This window comes from Lytechinus pictus, chromosome 8 (genome assembly GCF_037042905.1).
Source record: "Lytechinus pictus isolate F3 Inbred chromosome 8, Lp3.0, whole genome shotgun sequence".
NCBI lineage: Eukaryota > Metazoa > Echinodermata > Echinoidea > Temnopleuroida > Toxopneustidae > Lytechinus > Lytechinus pictus.
The window spans coordinates 22,338,256-22,356,181 of NC_087252.1; the positions used below are offsets into that span (position 1 = coordinate 22,338,256).

Genomic DNA, 17,926 nt, shown 5'->3' on the forward strand with positions numbered 1-17,926 from the left:
GCTGTCCATAGTTAAACCACAACTTTAAACTAGGGTTTAATTTAAACCTGAGTTCAGAATACGGGCCATAGTGTACCCAAGGGATACGGTCTGTAACCATTATTCTTTATATCACCTACTATTTCTCAATAAACCTACTTAATTTCAGTGAAACGAATCATGACAAACTGACGTTTTGTCAAGAAACTTTTGTTTTCATACACACACGTTACGTATTCAGCTAATTGATTTATGGTGTACCCCAGGGATACAGTCTATGATCATTTATTCTTCATATCACCAACTATTTTTTAATAAACCTACTTAATTTCAGTGAAACGAATCATGACAAACTGACGTTTTATCAAGAAACGTATCTTTTTTATACACCTACGTTATGTATTCAAGTGATTGATTCATGGTGTACCACAGGGATACAGTCTGTAACCATTATTCTTCATATCACCTACTATTTCTCAATAAACCTACTTAATTTGAGTAAAATGAATCATGACAAATTGACGTTTTATCAAGAAACTTTTTTTATTTTTATTCACACAGATTATGTATTCAACTAATTGATTCATGGTATACAGTCTGTAACCATTATTGTTCTTCATATCATTTTTTATTATTTGTATACCTACTTAATTTCATTGAAATGAATCATGACAAACTGACGTTTTATTAAGAAACTTTTCTTTTTAGACGTCATGAGAGAGGAATAGGGCAATGACTAAGCAGATGATATTTAAAAGAATAAAAGCAGTCTCGTGAGAGCCTGAGCCAGTATCTATCTGTAGTTGGTCTCCATAGTGATCTAGAAGAGACATGATGACACCGTTGGTCCACCCAAAGCCAGCCTGAACACAAACAGGGAATGAACAAACGACTACAATTATTTATTGGTTTATGTTTTATATGATCTTTTCATATTTCATACCGAGAGAACAAACAAAAACTAGAAAATATAAAGATGACTAACTTAGAGTGGATTATATTCAGAGTGGATTATATGTTTGGCTGTTCTCATTTTGATGCAATTTAGGAAGAAACAAATAAGAAACTTCAAAGATGAATAATTAAAAGAGACTTTCAATCCCAATTTCCATTTCAAACTAGTTTGAATATTTTTATAAAAAAAACCCGGAAAACAAATAAGGACTAGGAAAAATTCAAATATTCACTTAATTTACATTTCACATTGTTTAATGATCAATTTTATTACTTTAACATTGAACCGGGATCCAACAAAATCCATAAAATATACTCTATTCTAACGAAAACGTACCATGTCCCCGAAATCATATTTTATCAGTCTATGCAGTTGCTTAAAAATAGAACATTGGTAAATTGTATCCATCCCCCTTTTGACTCACCTGAACAGCATATTCCCCTCCATGCCCAGGAACACCTTGTCTTTCCACATCATACTAAAAAGAGCATAAGTACATCAATAATAATAATGTAATCATGGCAAGGATAGCTAGAGAAACAAACCTGAAGAATTAGGACGATGTGATGGTGCATTGGCGTGATCGGGATGAGTTCTTCTTAGTGCCCACTTTTTATTACATCTCGCTTTATTGTCTTCTACAAGTTCACCATTTTCTGCACTTGAATGCATAACAAAGAAAGATCGACAACCTCACCTACAAAGGCTGCAGAGCCATTGGACACATAACCAGCTCGGGTTTAAGTACATTTTTTTGGTCTGTCTGTGGATAGACAAAAGAGTCTTTACAGCACAGGTCATCGCGCATTCATAGGTGTCTTGGGATAACTACTAAAATAGTTCATTTTCCCACCATGTAATCCTTACGGAAAATCATTTTAAGCATACAAAACTATAAAACAACATTTTTGACATTTTGGGACTTTCCATAATTTTAGCACGGAGATAGACCATGGTCGAAGTTAAACTGGACATCAGAATACGAAGGACAATATTAATAAGGAAAGTCGATCCTACCTTCTCAAACATGAGGTTAGTCTCGTTGTACGCTCTCCAGTTTGTAAGAGTCCAATTCTGAGCAAGTTTCAGCGCGTAATCGTTCGCCTCCTCAACGTCGCTTTGGCGTAAGGTCTCGATGACGATGTCCTGGAGAGGCGGCCAGGCATTTGGGTAGTCCCACTGCTGTCCCGATCTCGTCAAGGATGTCGGGATCCCGCCGGCATAGTCCAAGACACCTTCTCCCTAGTTATATAAGGCAAAGTATCGATATAGATGTCATGTGTATAGAATTGTCCAAAGGTTCAAAAGGATTATTTTCTTTCTCCGTATACGTTCATAATTATGTAACCTGTCACCCCCAAGCCCACAATAGCCATTTTTTCGCTCAAGGATGTTTAACGAATCCTTCTACGCAGCAAACGCATTGAAAATACAAGTCAAATTACAATGAAGTTTTTGTCGAGGGTCGGTGGATCGGAATAGCAGTTTCGTCCGATGTTTCAGAGCAGACGAAAAATCGCAAATTTGTTGTTTGCCCCGAGTCACCGACGAAACTGCTGTTTCGATTCACCGATCCTCGACAAATACTTCATTGTCATGAAGGGTATTTGGCAATAGATTCTCTCCGTTCCAAAAAGCGTCTGCGTAGCTGTTGGAAAACTCCATAATAAGTCGCGAGAGAAGATTATCTGGTAAAAGCCAGTAACTCTGTCTTCAAAAGAAAAAAATTAGACAATAGTCTGATCTTCGTAATTGGTAATCAGGTTTTGATGAAATTGTCACCGTTTTACTTTTTTTAGGTATGATGTTTTGAGACTGGAGTACCCCCTTTAACTTTGTTTCAATATTGACCTGTTGGGAAAATCGAATGATGCCAGGCGATACCCGAATTTCCCTTACGAGGGGTGCGTGAAAAATGGTGTACCAACGTACCTTAAGGTAGTCCAGTACCTTCTGTTGAACATCATTCGTATCCTCAAAACATGAAGCCCACATTGGCATGATATTCGATGGGTAGAACTCTTCGACAGTGTTTTCGCTCACTGTATCGTAGTCGAACCAAGCGCCATGTTCCTCGCTCCACAGTACTGCAGCTATGGCCTCTTTGCGTTTGTTAAAGGCTTGTAGATAGGTTTCGGCTTTGGTTTCATTGCCTGTGTGTGGGGAGAGAGGTTTGCAGTAAGGATTTATTCTCAGGGTATATTTCAAGTTGCTTCTAAGTTAGCTCAGAAGACACTTTATGGAGTGCCAGATGGCATAGGCCTATATCTTTCACCTCTTAGCATAACATCAATTTAATCATGCAGTTAGGTAAATAAACGTCAAATAAATAAGGGGACAATAAAACGGATTTCAAAAAAAAAAAATATTCCAGGCGCGGATGGGAGGGGGGAAGAGGTACGGACGCACCTTTAAAATTTGAAAATAGAATGATTCACGTACCCCGAAAACAAATCATTTTTTTTTCTTTGCTTGCCCTATATTTCTGGAGACGAAATGCTCCTTTTTTTTTGAGTGATGACCCCTCTTTTGCGTGTCAAATTTTTCGGACTAATTCGCAACCCCGAAAAAGTCCGACTCTGGATCCTCTTCTGTCCACTTTGTCAATTGTCTTTGGTTGAATGGTACATTACAGGGGCCGCGGAACGGTTTTCAAAGTCGCCCTCACCCGCTCCCGCGGCCCCTGCATCAGGTTTTTTCTCCTCAAACGAATTCATCTTTCTAAGATAATTAAGTGAAAGAATGTGTAAGCCTACTGAGGAGCTCACCGGTCATGTTATACATCTCATATAGGGCCCTCTCACAAAGACACAAGACGCTGTTCAGGTCAACAGGAACTATTTCTTTGGTGCGGATAGTTGCAAGTGTTTCCCCATCACGGAACCAACGCGTTGAGAAGTCCCATCCGCTTTCTGCTGCTGATGCCAGGTTCGAATATACCTCTGCGGCATCCTCTTTGATTTGCGAATAGAGGAAAGGAAATATGATTTTTTCAATGTTAAATGAGAATAAGAACTTCGTGGTTTCATGATGTTGGGAATGGGATTAACATGAAACGGATGCCAATCAGCCTGTGTCATCACAGCGGGTATGTCGCGTTGCGGGGTCGGGCAATCGCGTAAACCCGACCGATCGAGAAACGGACACCTTAGATTCCCGAAAGGTAGGGTCCATTCTACCCGATATTTTGTGAAAATCATAGCACGATTATCGAATGGTGGTAAAATGGACCCGACGTTTTGGGAATTTAGGGGGCCCTTTTTCTCGAACGGTCGGGTAAACGCGATTACCCGACCGAGTCGACGACCCGATGTAATGACACAAGCCTGCCAAGCTACCTAAAGTATGTTATTGTTAAATCAATACAAATCCGAAATATTCGAAAAGGTGTATGTCAAAAGGATGATGGTAATATTGATACTGATGATGATTCGTTGAATTCATATTACGCCGTACATATTGTGCGATAATCCTACGGATTTATGACCTTATATGAATTCCTAAGACACCTTCACAGTGTGACTATTCACACATGTTCGACTATTGTAAATATGGGATTCATACTGTTGGAACGCCCAAATGTAACATTGTGGAGGTGATTTCACATTGTGTTTCACACTGTGAACACTCGCTGTGGGACACTGTGTAAAGTGGGGGTATGTCGAAAGGATAATGGTAATATTGGCGCAGATGATTATTCATTCAAGTCATATTTACACGATACATAATGTTTGCTAAAGCATGGCGATTTATGATCTTACATGAATTCCAAAGACATGGCTTTATTGAATCCAGCCTTTGACTGTCAAGAGAAGATAATGTCAATTTTGAGCATGTTGGGCGACTTTTGAAACAATGGAGTAATGCATACGTATAATTTGTATTAGTTCTCACCTTCATTATTACCATGGGCAGTTTCGATATCTTCACGGTAAGACTCAGGTCTGGAAGTAGGAAAGTCATAGAAATAGATGTTATATTCGTTTTACTTGTATTTTATAAATAATAAATACCTACATTAGTATTGATAGTAACTTATACTTTATCAGTTAGAGTAATAATATTGAGTAAATATTCCGCTAGAATGGAATCATGTGTTGCCATTTTAACCGTACATGACACACGATGTTTGGCAATGCCAATCGTAATCACTTAAACACACACAATATTAACACACATACACGCCCAACCGCAAGCACACACCCACTCCCAGCGTAAATAAAATGAATATCTATAATAATAATGATTAAAAAAAAATGAGGATGATAAAAAAAAAAAAATAATAATAATGATAATAATAATAGTAATGATATGATACGAAGCCACTATATACTCTACTGTGATTTAGTTACTCCTATTGCTTATACTACTTACCATTAATATTTAATGATAACAGTGACGGTATTAATAATGATGAAGTTAAATGATAATCAATATATACAATAATGATGATAATATTAGTGATAATAAATATGATGATAATAATAAAAATTATAATTTATATAGATTTTGAGATTGGAGCCTAGTATTCATTAGCTCCTTTTCTTTCTTTTCTCTCCGTTTTTTAGGTTTTGGATGGATCATGAAAATTCTGGATTCAATTCATTATACTTTCAACGATTTTCCTTCTTTTATTAAAACCATTTGAACGTCATGCAGGGTGGATTACATTTCTATTGTAAAACCAATAGGCCTTACCTCGGCATACCCATGTAGACGTTATATCTATTTAATGTATGCACGTTCGATTCCTTGGTGATGTCAATAGATCTATTGGTCATCCAGAACTGGTACTCGGTCTCGAGGTCGGGTAGAAAGGTTCGAATCGTTTCCAGGTCGTCGGTGGCTTGGAGGTAGAGATACACTGAAGGAATCAGGAATGGTGGTTGACTTCGTTTCTCGTAGTAGACCCGGTTTCCATTCGGGACATGACCGAGGCTGTTCGTTGGCGAGTGAAAAGAACAATAGTTAATAACAGTGTTTTACACAGATATTTAGGCATACAGATCCATGGCCCTGGGAAGCGGGGATGCTGTTCAAAGCACCCCCAATATTTTTTTCCCAGGGGGTGCTGCATGTATTATTTTCCATAGGCAGCACCCCTTGGAATTCTGGTAAGTGTGTCAAATTGGAGAAATGTATGGAAAGTGACCAACACTTTTTGTTGATATCTTTTTTTTTGGCTTGTCCAATTTTTTAAGGACCAAATTACCTTCATTTTGTAGTGCAACCCCCCATTTTTTTTTGCTTGTCAAATTTCTTCGGACCAAAACGACCTTTATTTTTCTTTATTACTTCAGAAGTTCAGCTCCCCAGCCAAAAAATGTTCCCAGGGCCTTGTACAGATCTCGATATCAAATATGAAACATGGATTGTTGTCGATATTGAAGCAAAATACAATATATGTTAATACATTTTACACACTGCCGTTGATGGGCGAGTGAAAGAACAGAAAGTAGCAACTGATTTTTTTCCACAGTTATTTACAAATCTCTATTTAAAATGTGATGTCTATGTTGCAACAAAAGAAAATCTATAATACATTTTGTACGCTTTATTTGTTTGATGATTCTCAGTTAAACTATCAAATGTAATTATATGTAAGGATTTTGTATATATTTTGTTCTGTTGGAAAATATTAAATATGGATTTGAATTTAGAGATAAACATGTAAAATCATATGGTCAAAAAGATATTATCCAGCGAGCCCTAGATTAGTTAGCTTTCCCCTGATTTTTTGTCAAAAAGAATTGTAGCTTACGATAGTCCAGTTTCATACACACCTGTTACGATAACAAATGGCAGATTTGTAAAAAAAATACATCAGCTTTATTGCAATTTTTTACAATAATAGGTTTTCTGAAATGTCTTGTGGTTGGTTTAGCAAGTGTGCGCCTAACAGGCTGCTTGATATGCTATGAATCCAGTGACCGGGTAATAATAATATTGAACAGTCGTAGATTGATAAAGCGCTATATAAATGCCAATTATTATTATTATTATGAAGGAATTTACCTTTTTGTTATCGAGACGAAATTTGTCAGCATTCCTTTGACTGTCTCGGTCATTTCACTCAGCAGAAGCCCTTTGAATATCCAGTATGAATCCCTGTTATGAAGGAGAGAAGTTGAAAGTCGTTGTTATACAGGTGTGTGTGTGGGTGTGCGTGGGGATGTGAGAGCAGGGGTGCGTGCGTGTGTGTGGTTTCGTGTGTGTGTGTTTTACGACGAGAATGTGTGTAGGCCCCTACGTGTTGTGTATGGATGCGGGTGCGTGTGTGGATGTGATGTATTTGTGTGAAGTTGAGGGTGTGTTTGTGAGTGTATGAATGGTAGCTCCTTGGATGTGTGCGTGTGTGTATGTTGTCGTTGTCGATGAAGTTGTGTGGGCGTAAATGCAAGTGAGAGAGCAAATATGTGAGTGATGTATATAAATTTGGAAGATGTAAGATAAATTTAGAAGTAGATGAAAGAACAATATAAAAAAAAATGGAGCGGAAAATCGAGAGCACAATGAATTTAAGATATGGCTTGAGTTTTCATCGAGTACGAACAAAGTAATTTTTCAATCAATTAATTCGCAAAATACATCGTAAAACGTTGGTTTATTTATCATGGGAAGTAAAAAGCGCACCGTATATATGCAGGGTCGTCAGGAGTTAAGTTTGTGCAAAATCGTACAAATTGGCCTAATAACTCAAAATAAGGAGTATGATAGGTCATCAATAAACTTAGTCTTCTAGAAAAGAAAATAGTTGACAATGAAAATTTATTAATGATATTGACTTGATTTGATTTAAATTTACTTACACATTTCATAATTCACATAAGATGTCGGCAAATGAAACATAAAACATGTACAATCGTATAAATGAGACATTAATAAAAATTGAAAGACATTAAAAAATGTATACGTTAACTATACAGGAACCTGCATAAAAAAGGCAAGGCTCTGGAGTTTGCAGATTCCTAAAAAGAAACTGGGTTTTTTCCCACAATTTTTATATTCCAAACATTTAAGTGATCGACAATTTCGGATTTATGTTGACTATTGCAATGATAGCGATACAGAATGACATCATACTGATATTATCCACATAAATATATTATCATACGGAGTATTCGTACAAGTACATGAAAGTGAAATAAAATAAAACAAAAATAATACCAATAGTAGAATTCTCTAAAACGGCCACCGGGCACGATGAATGGATTCTCGACGTGCAACAACGAATAGCGATCCGCATTAGTGAGAACATCTTGTTTGATCTACAAGAAAAGATGATATAAAATGGGTAAAGGCAGCAAAATATGGTTATAATGAATGTAAAGAGCAAATATAGTCATATCAAGAGAAACTATTCAGATGGGTCTTGCTATTTGGATGAAGATGGAGGTTTATTAGATTTTCCCTTCTCTCAAGAGAGATTTTCCAACAAATATTCATGCACGCTTCATGCATTTGACAGACATTTTCCCCGCAGCTAAGAAGCAAAAATGTTTGAATTATCAAAATATATTGATTATCTCGAAGGTCAGAGGTCAATATTTATACACATTTAGACTACTGAGGAAGATTTAAATAAACGTGCAAGTGTATACGCAAATGGTATGGCGCCAGTATTAGGAGACGGGTGGCAACCAACCAAAATGATTTTACAAGTAATGAAAAAAAAGGAGAGCATAAAAAACAAAAAATGAGCTGAGAATAGTTATTCGATAATCAGTATGCCTGTTGTTTAATTGAAAAATGTACATGCGATCTCACCCCGCCACCCCCCCCCCCCCCGCGCCCTAAAAATACCCTGGGGCCTCCAAGTGGACCGGCCTTGACAGACAATATGCTTAATCATTATCGCATGTTATTGTGATGACATTGATGATTATCATGATTACGATGATGGATGATAAATATAGAAATAATATAATAACGACGATGATGATGACGGTGATAATATTAATGGCAGCAACAACAGCAGCAAAATTACAACAACAACAAATAATAACAACAACAATAATAATAATAACAATGATAATAATAAGAAAAATGATGATGATGACATAATGATGATAGTGATGATGATTATTATTATAGGGTTTAATACAGTCCTTCTAAGCGCTACAAGGTATTAATATTTCATAATAACGATATAAAATTCGCAGCAAAAATACCATCTAATCATTATCATAAAACTAGTGTCATCATGATGATTATCATTAGCATAATGCTCTTTTATTTTATGTTACCTGTCTTCCGAGGTCCTTCCAAAGTTCATTCAAATCCTTTGCCCATTCCTTCAAGTCAGCGTCTTTTATGCCCTCGATGAATCCTGGACTGTAAAAGAATTTTCACAGAAAGATTTAAGTATGTCATGATCAAAGGATTTTAATATTATTTATTTTTATTACATAGTTTAGCGAGCATACTATCTTAATTTTACTACTTATTGATAGTAGAATAAAATGATACAAAGGGTTTTTTAATATGAAGGAAAGCAATATGAAGACTGTAAGTTAAAAGTTAAAACAAAAGTATTCACCATCAAGCCAGTCATCACCTGCATCATCATCATCATCGCCACCATCACCATCATCATTACCATCATCATCATCATCTTCATATCTTCATCACCATCATCATCCACCGATAATCATCACCATCAGCATCATCATCCTCACCGTCATCATCATCATCATCATCATCACCACCACCACCACCATCATCATCATCATCATCACCCTCATCATCATCCACCAATCATCATCATCACCATCATCATCATCATCATCAACAACAACAAAATCATCATCATCATCATTGTCATCATCACCATCATCATCATTGTCATCATCATCATCGTCACTACCACCACCATCATCATCACCATCATCATCTATACCATAAACATCATCATCATCAACAAAGTCCTCCTCATCATCACCATCGTAATCATCTCATCATCACCATCATCATCATCATCATCATCATCGTAATCTTATCATCATCATCGTTATCATCGATCATCATCATCATCACCATCATCATCTTTACCATAAACATCATCATCATCATCAACAACAAAGTCATGATCATCATCATCACCATCGTAATCATCTCATCATCATCATCATCATCATCACCACCACCATCATCATCACCATCATCATCATTACCATCAACATCATCATCATCATCATCATCAACATCTCCATCATCATCATCACCATCACCCGGCATCATCACCACCATCATAATCAACAAACGCATCAACATCGGTATAAAACGTATAATGCTCGGAATCATAGTGATCATATTTACTTTTCTGTCCAGTCTGAGGGCTCCCAATCCTCAAATTCAATGTTCGGTCCGTCAAAATACTGCCCCACGAATGCTTTCATAGCGTCTGCATCTGTGGCATTTGGCAGTTGACTAAAAGCAGCCAAGATTGTTTCTAACATGGAAAAAGTATTAAAAAAGGGAATTATTTCAGTACCTAAACCAATGCATATGATATCATTAAAAACAACGTTAACGCCTCTCCATCAGGTAGGCATACTCAATGTACACTTCTGTAATTTAATATTTCAATCATAACTGAATATCATGAAAACTAATAACTGAATAACATACAAAAAATGATAAAAACATGAAAACTATTAACTGAATAACGAAAAAATATTAATAACGTTAGGGAAATTACAAAATGATTTTTTTTTAACATTGAAATATTGAAATTGAAGGTTCTAATATCATCATGAACGAATCTTTTACGAAAACACATGCATATGTTACTATTTTCTGTAGAATTATCCCCGGTATTTCACAGTTCAGAAGAAAATGCTTTTAAAAGTTTTTGGGAACAAAATTGCCAGACGCTTCTGTTAAGAAAATGCGATTGATTCAAAGTCGAAATAACTTTAGATTGATCTCAGTCATTCACTTTCCAAATATCAGATTTCAGGATCGATCTCAATATTAGTTTTATATGTATCACATTTAAATCTTATTAAGAATAGTCCCAAGTCTAGTATTATCAATCAGCTATCAGGGGACGGATTATTTTTTTCTTCAGCGAATCGATCTTTCAACATCTGGAGCTGCCACGTTTCTACCTTATTCTGAATAATTACCATTTAATTTCAAATATATGATTGCGACAAAGAAGAAATCCACTTTATTCTTATCTCATCAATCTGTCATTTTGTTCATCAAATTTACCTTCTGATTGTTTAAGATGTAGATCAACGAAAGTTTTAGAATCGTTGTAGATCCTTGCATTCTGAGCTGCCTCTAGGAGAGGCCCGTTGCAGAAGATAGGACTAGTTATTATAAAAAGAAGAAAAAATATCATGCAAAAATAGATATTGGTAAAATAATTGTATGCGATAAAAAATTAACAGGGAAATCCTAGTAACTAAATTGAATACTCTGTGCGATATCTTAATTTTTCAGATTATTATTCCTCAATTAATCTAATAACTTTAAACGCACCCGCGAAAGAAATCACATTGGTTTTTTTCCAGCATATTTTTCTTCGAATATACAAGAGTATATTTAATTTAAAATTCGAATTTCATGGGCAAACTTCTATTTTTGGGGAGAAGAGTTGTGCACCTCATCAAAATCTTACCCCCCCCCCCTAATTACTAGTATATGTTTTATTAGCACCTCATTCGTGTCACGTAATAAAAAAAAAATCCCCGAAATTTTCTGGCCAATTATCACTACGTAGTTACCGAAATCATTTTCTATTGTTTTTCGGCAAACAACTGCTGCAATAATTTGTTTGTAAAAGCAAAATCTGATGACCTGATATTCGACCATGCACAATATTGACTGTCGAAATACACACATTTTGATTTGAAAGGGGGAACGACAATTTCGATTCGTAAATAAGAAAATCAGGTAACGACATAACTTGCCTATCACACGGCGCCTCGTCCTTGAGATCGGCCGCCGACCACGTGATCACATACGTCATCACCAATACACGAAGAAAAAATCTGGTAACCGCCATTTCAATGCTGAACACTAGCTTGCATTCGGTTAACTAAATTGTGGAATGAAAAAAATATTTGTGAGAAGAAGCATACTCTTTCAGGGTATACATAATATTTTAATGTTCACGTCAATATATGTTCATCATGAACGATATACTCACTCGATATGTGATCAGTAATGACTTCAAATGAGATTTTGTATAAATAAAAATAATTCCTTATTTAAGTAGAGTGCATGTCTAAAAACTGTGGTGGAACATGCACGATCTCTGTAAACATTTTTGTTAAAAAAATCAAATATTTATATATTTGTAGACAAAACGGTGGGAGAATCCGATATATAGAGCATATCCCTTGGATGTCATGCAGTAACCATTTTGTATGTAGGAGAACACCACGACACGTTCTGCCACATCTCAAATAATATTTCGTCAATATTTTACACACGAATTTGCTCAAGGGCGTAGGCTGGTTTAAACATAAGGAGGTGGAACTAAAGTGGTACGGGGGTGCAGGGGCGTCGATCCATTTTCCAGATTGGGGGGGCAAAATCATTAACGTTCCAAAGGCGCTCGATCGTACAAAACACCCACCCACCCACACACACACACATGTATATATATATATATATATTATATACACACACACACACACACACACATACATATATATATATATATATGTATATATATATATATATGACTCATGAGACACAGACACGTATCTCACTACACAGATAGTACGAGTGCCGAGAGTGAGCTCAAATTTCTTTATATTCTAAGCTGAAAACTTGATATTCTAAGCATTTTTGGTACCAATGATTAAGATTTGTATCTAAAAGAAGAATAGATGCGAGCGCGAAGCGCGAGCTGAAAATTTTGATATTTCGATCTGAAAAAATGACAGTTTACTGGACGTTTTTGATAAAGAACAAGCTATATATCCAAGAAAAGATGATTGCAAATTGAAGCAGTTCTTTTGAGGCTTAGAACTGAAAACGGGACATTTACATTCACCGATTTAATCATGAAAAGTATGGGTTTTTGCTACAGAAATGATGCGAGCGCGAAGTTAATTTTTATATTCCAATCTGAAAAGCGGACATTTTGAGCACGAATTTAAATAAAGAACGAGTTGTGTATCTCAATCTCGCTTGCTGAACATTACAATCTTGTTTTTTTTAATGCATATCCAAAATTATTGGGGGGCAAAATGATATGTTTGCCCCCCCCCCCCCAATATTTTCATTGGTGGGGCGATCGCCCCCCTGCCCCCCCAGGATCGACGCCTCTGCGGGGTGCACATCTTGGGAAGGTGGAACTTAAGTTTGGAAAATCAGCCGTTGAAAGCAGGAGAAAAGGTACAAGTTTCGTTTTGTTAGCGAGTGTCGGAACTCCTCTGCCCCAGCGGGAGGGTGCACGTGCACCCCCAAGCCTATACGCTCTTGTAAGCTGATATAAATCCGGATAATTCGGCAGAATGGCCTTACTATGGTGAATAAACTATGAAATTAGATGCATTTATGGCATTTTTCTTTAGTGAATGAGAGATGGGGAAGGAGAAAAAAAGGAAAGAGAGAGAGAGTGGGTATATATATATATAGAGAGAGAGAGAAAGAGAGAGAGAGAGGGAGAAAGAGGGGGCAGGAATAAAGAGAGGAGTGAGGATGGCTGAGAAGCACCTAGGGAACGATTTATTGTAAATTCGCATTTCATTGCCGAATATGAGGGGCGCCTCCGCTTAGCCACCAATTAGGCAGCTGCTTAATTTGCCCGCGCAAATGGCTCTCTCAACATGCTCACGAATTAAATAAAGAGGAATGATGACGCAATAAAGGAGAGAAATCTTTGATATATGCATCGCTAAATTATAAATATTATCATAATAATAAATTGTTATTATTCAATGATATCATTTTAATTTATTGATTTATGTAAATTAATATGTTAATATGCATCATGATTCGGCTTGGCCGCCATGATGTATGATCTTTATCAAACAAATCATTTATCTATCTATCTATCTTTCTATTTATCTTTCTTTCTTTCTTTCTTTCTATCTTTCTATCTATCCATATATATAACTATCTTTCTTTCCATCTATCTATCTATCTACCTATCTATCTATCTATCTATCTATCTATCTATATATCTATCTAGCTATCTATCTATCTATCTACCTATCTATCTATCTATATATATATCTATCTATCTATCTATCTATCTACCTATCTATCTATCTATCTATCTATCTAGCTATCTATCTATCTATCTATCTACCTATCTATCTATCTATATATATATCTATCTATCTATCTACCTACCTACCTATCTATCTATCTTGCTATATATCTATCTAGCTATCTATCTATCTTGCTATATATCTATCTAGCTATCTATCTATCTATCTATCTAGCTATCTATCTATCTAGCTATCTAACTATCTATCTTGCTAGCTATCTATCTATCTAGCTATCTATCTATCTATCTACCTATATATCTATCTAGCTTTCTATCTATCTATTATCTATCTATCTAGCTATCTATCTACATATCTATCTATCTAGCTATCTATCTAGCTATCTATTTATCGATCATTTATCTATCTATCTAGCTATCTATATATCATCTATCTAGCTAGCTACCTATCTATCTATCTTGCTATCTATCTATCTCTCTAGCTATCTATCTATCTATTTAGCTATAGCTTTCTATCTATCTAGCTAGCTATCTATCATCTATCTATCTAGCTAGCTATCTATCTATATATTATCTATCTATCTAGCTATCTATCTACATATCTATCTAGCTATCTATTTATATATCATTTATCTAGCTATCTAGCTATCTATATATCATCTATCTAGCTATCTATCTATCTATACATCAATCTAGCTATCTATCTATCTAGCTATCTATCTATCTATCTATCTAATTAGCTATAGCTATCTAGCTAGCTATCTATCTATCTTTCTATCTAGCTATCATCTATCTAGCTAGCTAGCTATCTATCTATCTAGCTAGCTATATATCTATCTATCTATCTATCTATCATCTATCTATCTAGCTAGCTATCTATCTATCTATCTATCTAGCTAGCTAGCTACCTATCTATCTATATATCTATCTTGCTATCTAGTATCTCTCTAGCTATCTATCTATCTATTAAGCTATAGCTTTCTATCTATCTAGCTATCTATCTATCTATATATCAATCTAGCTATCTATCTATCTATCTAGCTATCTATCTATCTATCTATTTAGCTATAGCTATCTAGCTAGCTATCTATCTATCTTTCTATCTAGCTATCATCTATCTAGCTAGCTAGCTATCTATCTATCTAGCTAGCTATATATCTATCTATATAACATCTATCTATCTATCTATCTATCTAGCTATCTATCTTCTATCTATCTAGCTAGCTATCTATCTATCTATCTAGCTATCTATCTAGCTAGCTATCTATCTATCTAGCTATCTTTCTATCTAGCTATCTATCTATTTATCTAGCTATTTATCTATCTAGCTAGCTATCTATCTATCTAGCTAGCTATCTATCTAGCTAGCTAGATCTATCTATCTAGCTATCTTTCTATCTAGCTATCATCTATCTAGCTAGCTAGCTATCTATCTAGCTAGCTATATATCTATCTATATATCATCTATCTATCTAGCTAGCTATCTTGCTATCTATCTAGCTAGCTATCTATCTAGCTGGCTTTCTATCTATCTATCTAGCTATCTATCTATCATCTATCTATCTAGCTATCTATCTAGCTAGCTATCTATCAATATATCTAGCTATATATCTATCTAGCTATCTATCTATCTGTCTAGCTAGCTATCTAGCTATGTATCTATCTAGCTTTATATCTATCTAGCTATCTATCCTCCTATATATCTATCTATTTATCTAATATTTTCTCTAGACAAACTTATGCTACTCTTACTCTTGGTAAAACAAAATTAGAGACTCGTCTTTCCTACTAGGAACTAGAAAGGAAATTATCAATACCAACTCTATAATATCATCATGGAAAAGGACAATGGGGAAAGGTTGGAAAGTCCCCGCTATGGAGTGCGCTTTTTATAGCAGTATTTCCGCTAAAAGGTGTAGCACAGACGTCCACGATGCCTAAAAAATGGCAAACCTACCGGCAGCTTAAAAATACCAAAAAAGACTTATATAATAGCGCTTTAAAGTTTGTAATAAAAAGAGTAGTGATAAATATCTCTTGAACGTTTCTATATTTTCCAAGTTAATTTGCAAAGACATATTTGTTATTCTTTTAGATACTCAGAGTCTTCATTATCAATGGCTATACCTGGTATCAATTCCTTGAACGCACTGAGCGCTGCTGATAAAGTGGTAACTCGAGCTAAAATCGGGGTAATATTGTTTTTTTTCTTGTGTAGTTTGTGTCCTCCGGCAAAATGTGCTATACAAACAGTATTCGAAGGCCTGGTATAGTAACTATAAATAAAATATATTTATATTGCAAATAACAGATCCCCCCAAAAAAAACACAAAAACAACAACAACAACAACGAAGCTACTGTTTCATTTTGACACATTCGCGGATGAATCTACCTTTGTATGCAGTAGTTTGCTGAAACATGTGCCGTACAGAGTATATTCCCTGGAATAATCATGATTTAAAAACAAACATAGACATACGTTTTTTTTTATACAAAAGGAAAATTTATATGCATGATAATTGCAATGGAACTACAGTATAATAGTTACTCTTATACTCATTAGCTTGTTTGTGTATTAAATCGTAGTATAAGTACAAAGTTCGTGAAATGTGTCAGCGATTATTATCCATCAATGACGATCGTGTGCAAACAAAACTTGAAAAGAACTGACGTCGAGCGAGCTGAACAGATGGAAGATAAATGCATTAAAATTCCGGCCCGCGTTTTATGAAGCAAATAGCATAATATAAAGAAGAATAACACCAGTTTCATACTCACTCGTTTCGGACACTTTCTGGACCCCTTTAGAGCAGCATCTCTCTCGGCACACCAATGGGGGAAGTGATAACTCCTTTCGAAAAGTAACCTAGGAATATAGAATGAGCCAGAGCTTTGAAGAGTTTCCGCAAAGGATGCACGAGCTTCTTTTGAGTTTGTATCAAATATTTACTGATCAAGGTACACGATAATTCCATTGTTACCAAGATACTCTGCAATCATGACTCTTAATGAATACAATATACCAATATAAGGGTAAGGACAGATGTCTATTCTTTATTTGTAATATCATATTTTGTAGTGCTGGTTGAGTGACACATTTTGGCAGTTACCTTTTTCAAATTTGGAATAACATCGATGGCGGTATAAACACAATGAGATTGCTAATATTTGAGCTTTATTGAACTTCAGTCTCTAAATTTGTATTGTATATGTTGTTTGCAAATTGTATCTGCCCGCCCTTTCTTTACCCTTGCAACGCCCCCTTCATCCCCTCTCCGTTCCTTTTTCCCACTTCCTTTCTCTTCCTACCCCCCCCCTCCCCCACTAGCGGCTTAATCTCTAGGATATATATCTCTGTATTTCCAATTTTAATTTTGTTTTCTCTATCCAATCACAGGCTCTCATTATTTTCCACAACTCATTCTCCCTCTCTGTACGATATAATGATTATATCTCTCTTTTCCTCTCTTCTTCTCTCGGAATAGAATCTTTTTGCGCCTCGGAATAGAATATTTCTAGATAGATGGCGCTATATAAATGCCTATTATTATTATTATTCTCTCCATGTTTCTCCCCATTTCTTTCCCTCTCCCCTTCGTTATTTCTCTCCCACAACTCTCTCTCTTCCATCCTCCTCTTTCTCCACGTTTTTTTTTTTTTTTTTGCTCTCCCTAGCTCCCCCTCTCTCTTTCTCCATCCCTCCTCCTTTCTCTGTTTCTTCTGCTCTCTCCTTTCTCCTCCTCTTTCCTTTTCTATCACTCCATCCCGCTCTGTCTCCCTGCATCTTACTCCC

At 35.8% G+C, this 17,926-nt stretch overlaps 1 protein-coding gene across 1 annotated transcript; it reads right to left on the reverse strand.

Moving 5' to 3' along the window:
* Nucleotides 1–228: 228 nt before the first annotated feature.
* On the reverse strand, nt 229–17,127 carry LOC129266223 (trehalase-like). Its single transcript, XM_054904058.2, has 14 exons — nt 16,912–17,127; nt 11,857–11,984; nt 11,153–11,253; nt 10,253–10,385; nt 9,181–9,268; nt 8,102–8,202; nt 6,950–7,042; nt 5,633–5,872; nt 4,829–4,878; nt 3,703–3,888; nt 2,867–3,087; nt 1,952–2,176; nt 1,359–1,412; nt 229–842 (listed from the first exon to the last, which is right to left on the reverse strand). The coding sequence occupies exons 2-14, from the start codon at nt 11,949–11,951 to the stop codon at nt 684–686; spliced, it is 1,746 nt and encodes a 581-aa protein (XP_054760033.2). The 5' UTR covers nt 11,952–11,984; nt 16,912–17,127; the 3' UTR covers nt 229–683.
* Between the last annotated feature and the right edge of the window lie 799 nt (nt 17,128–17,926).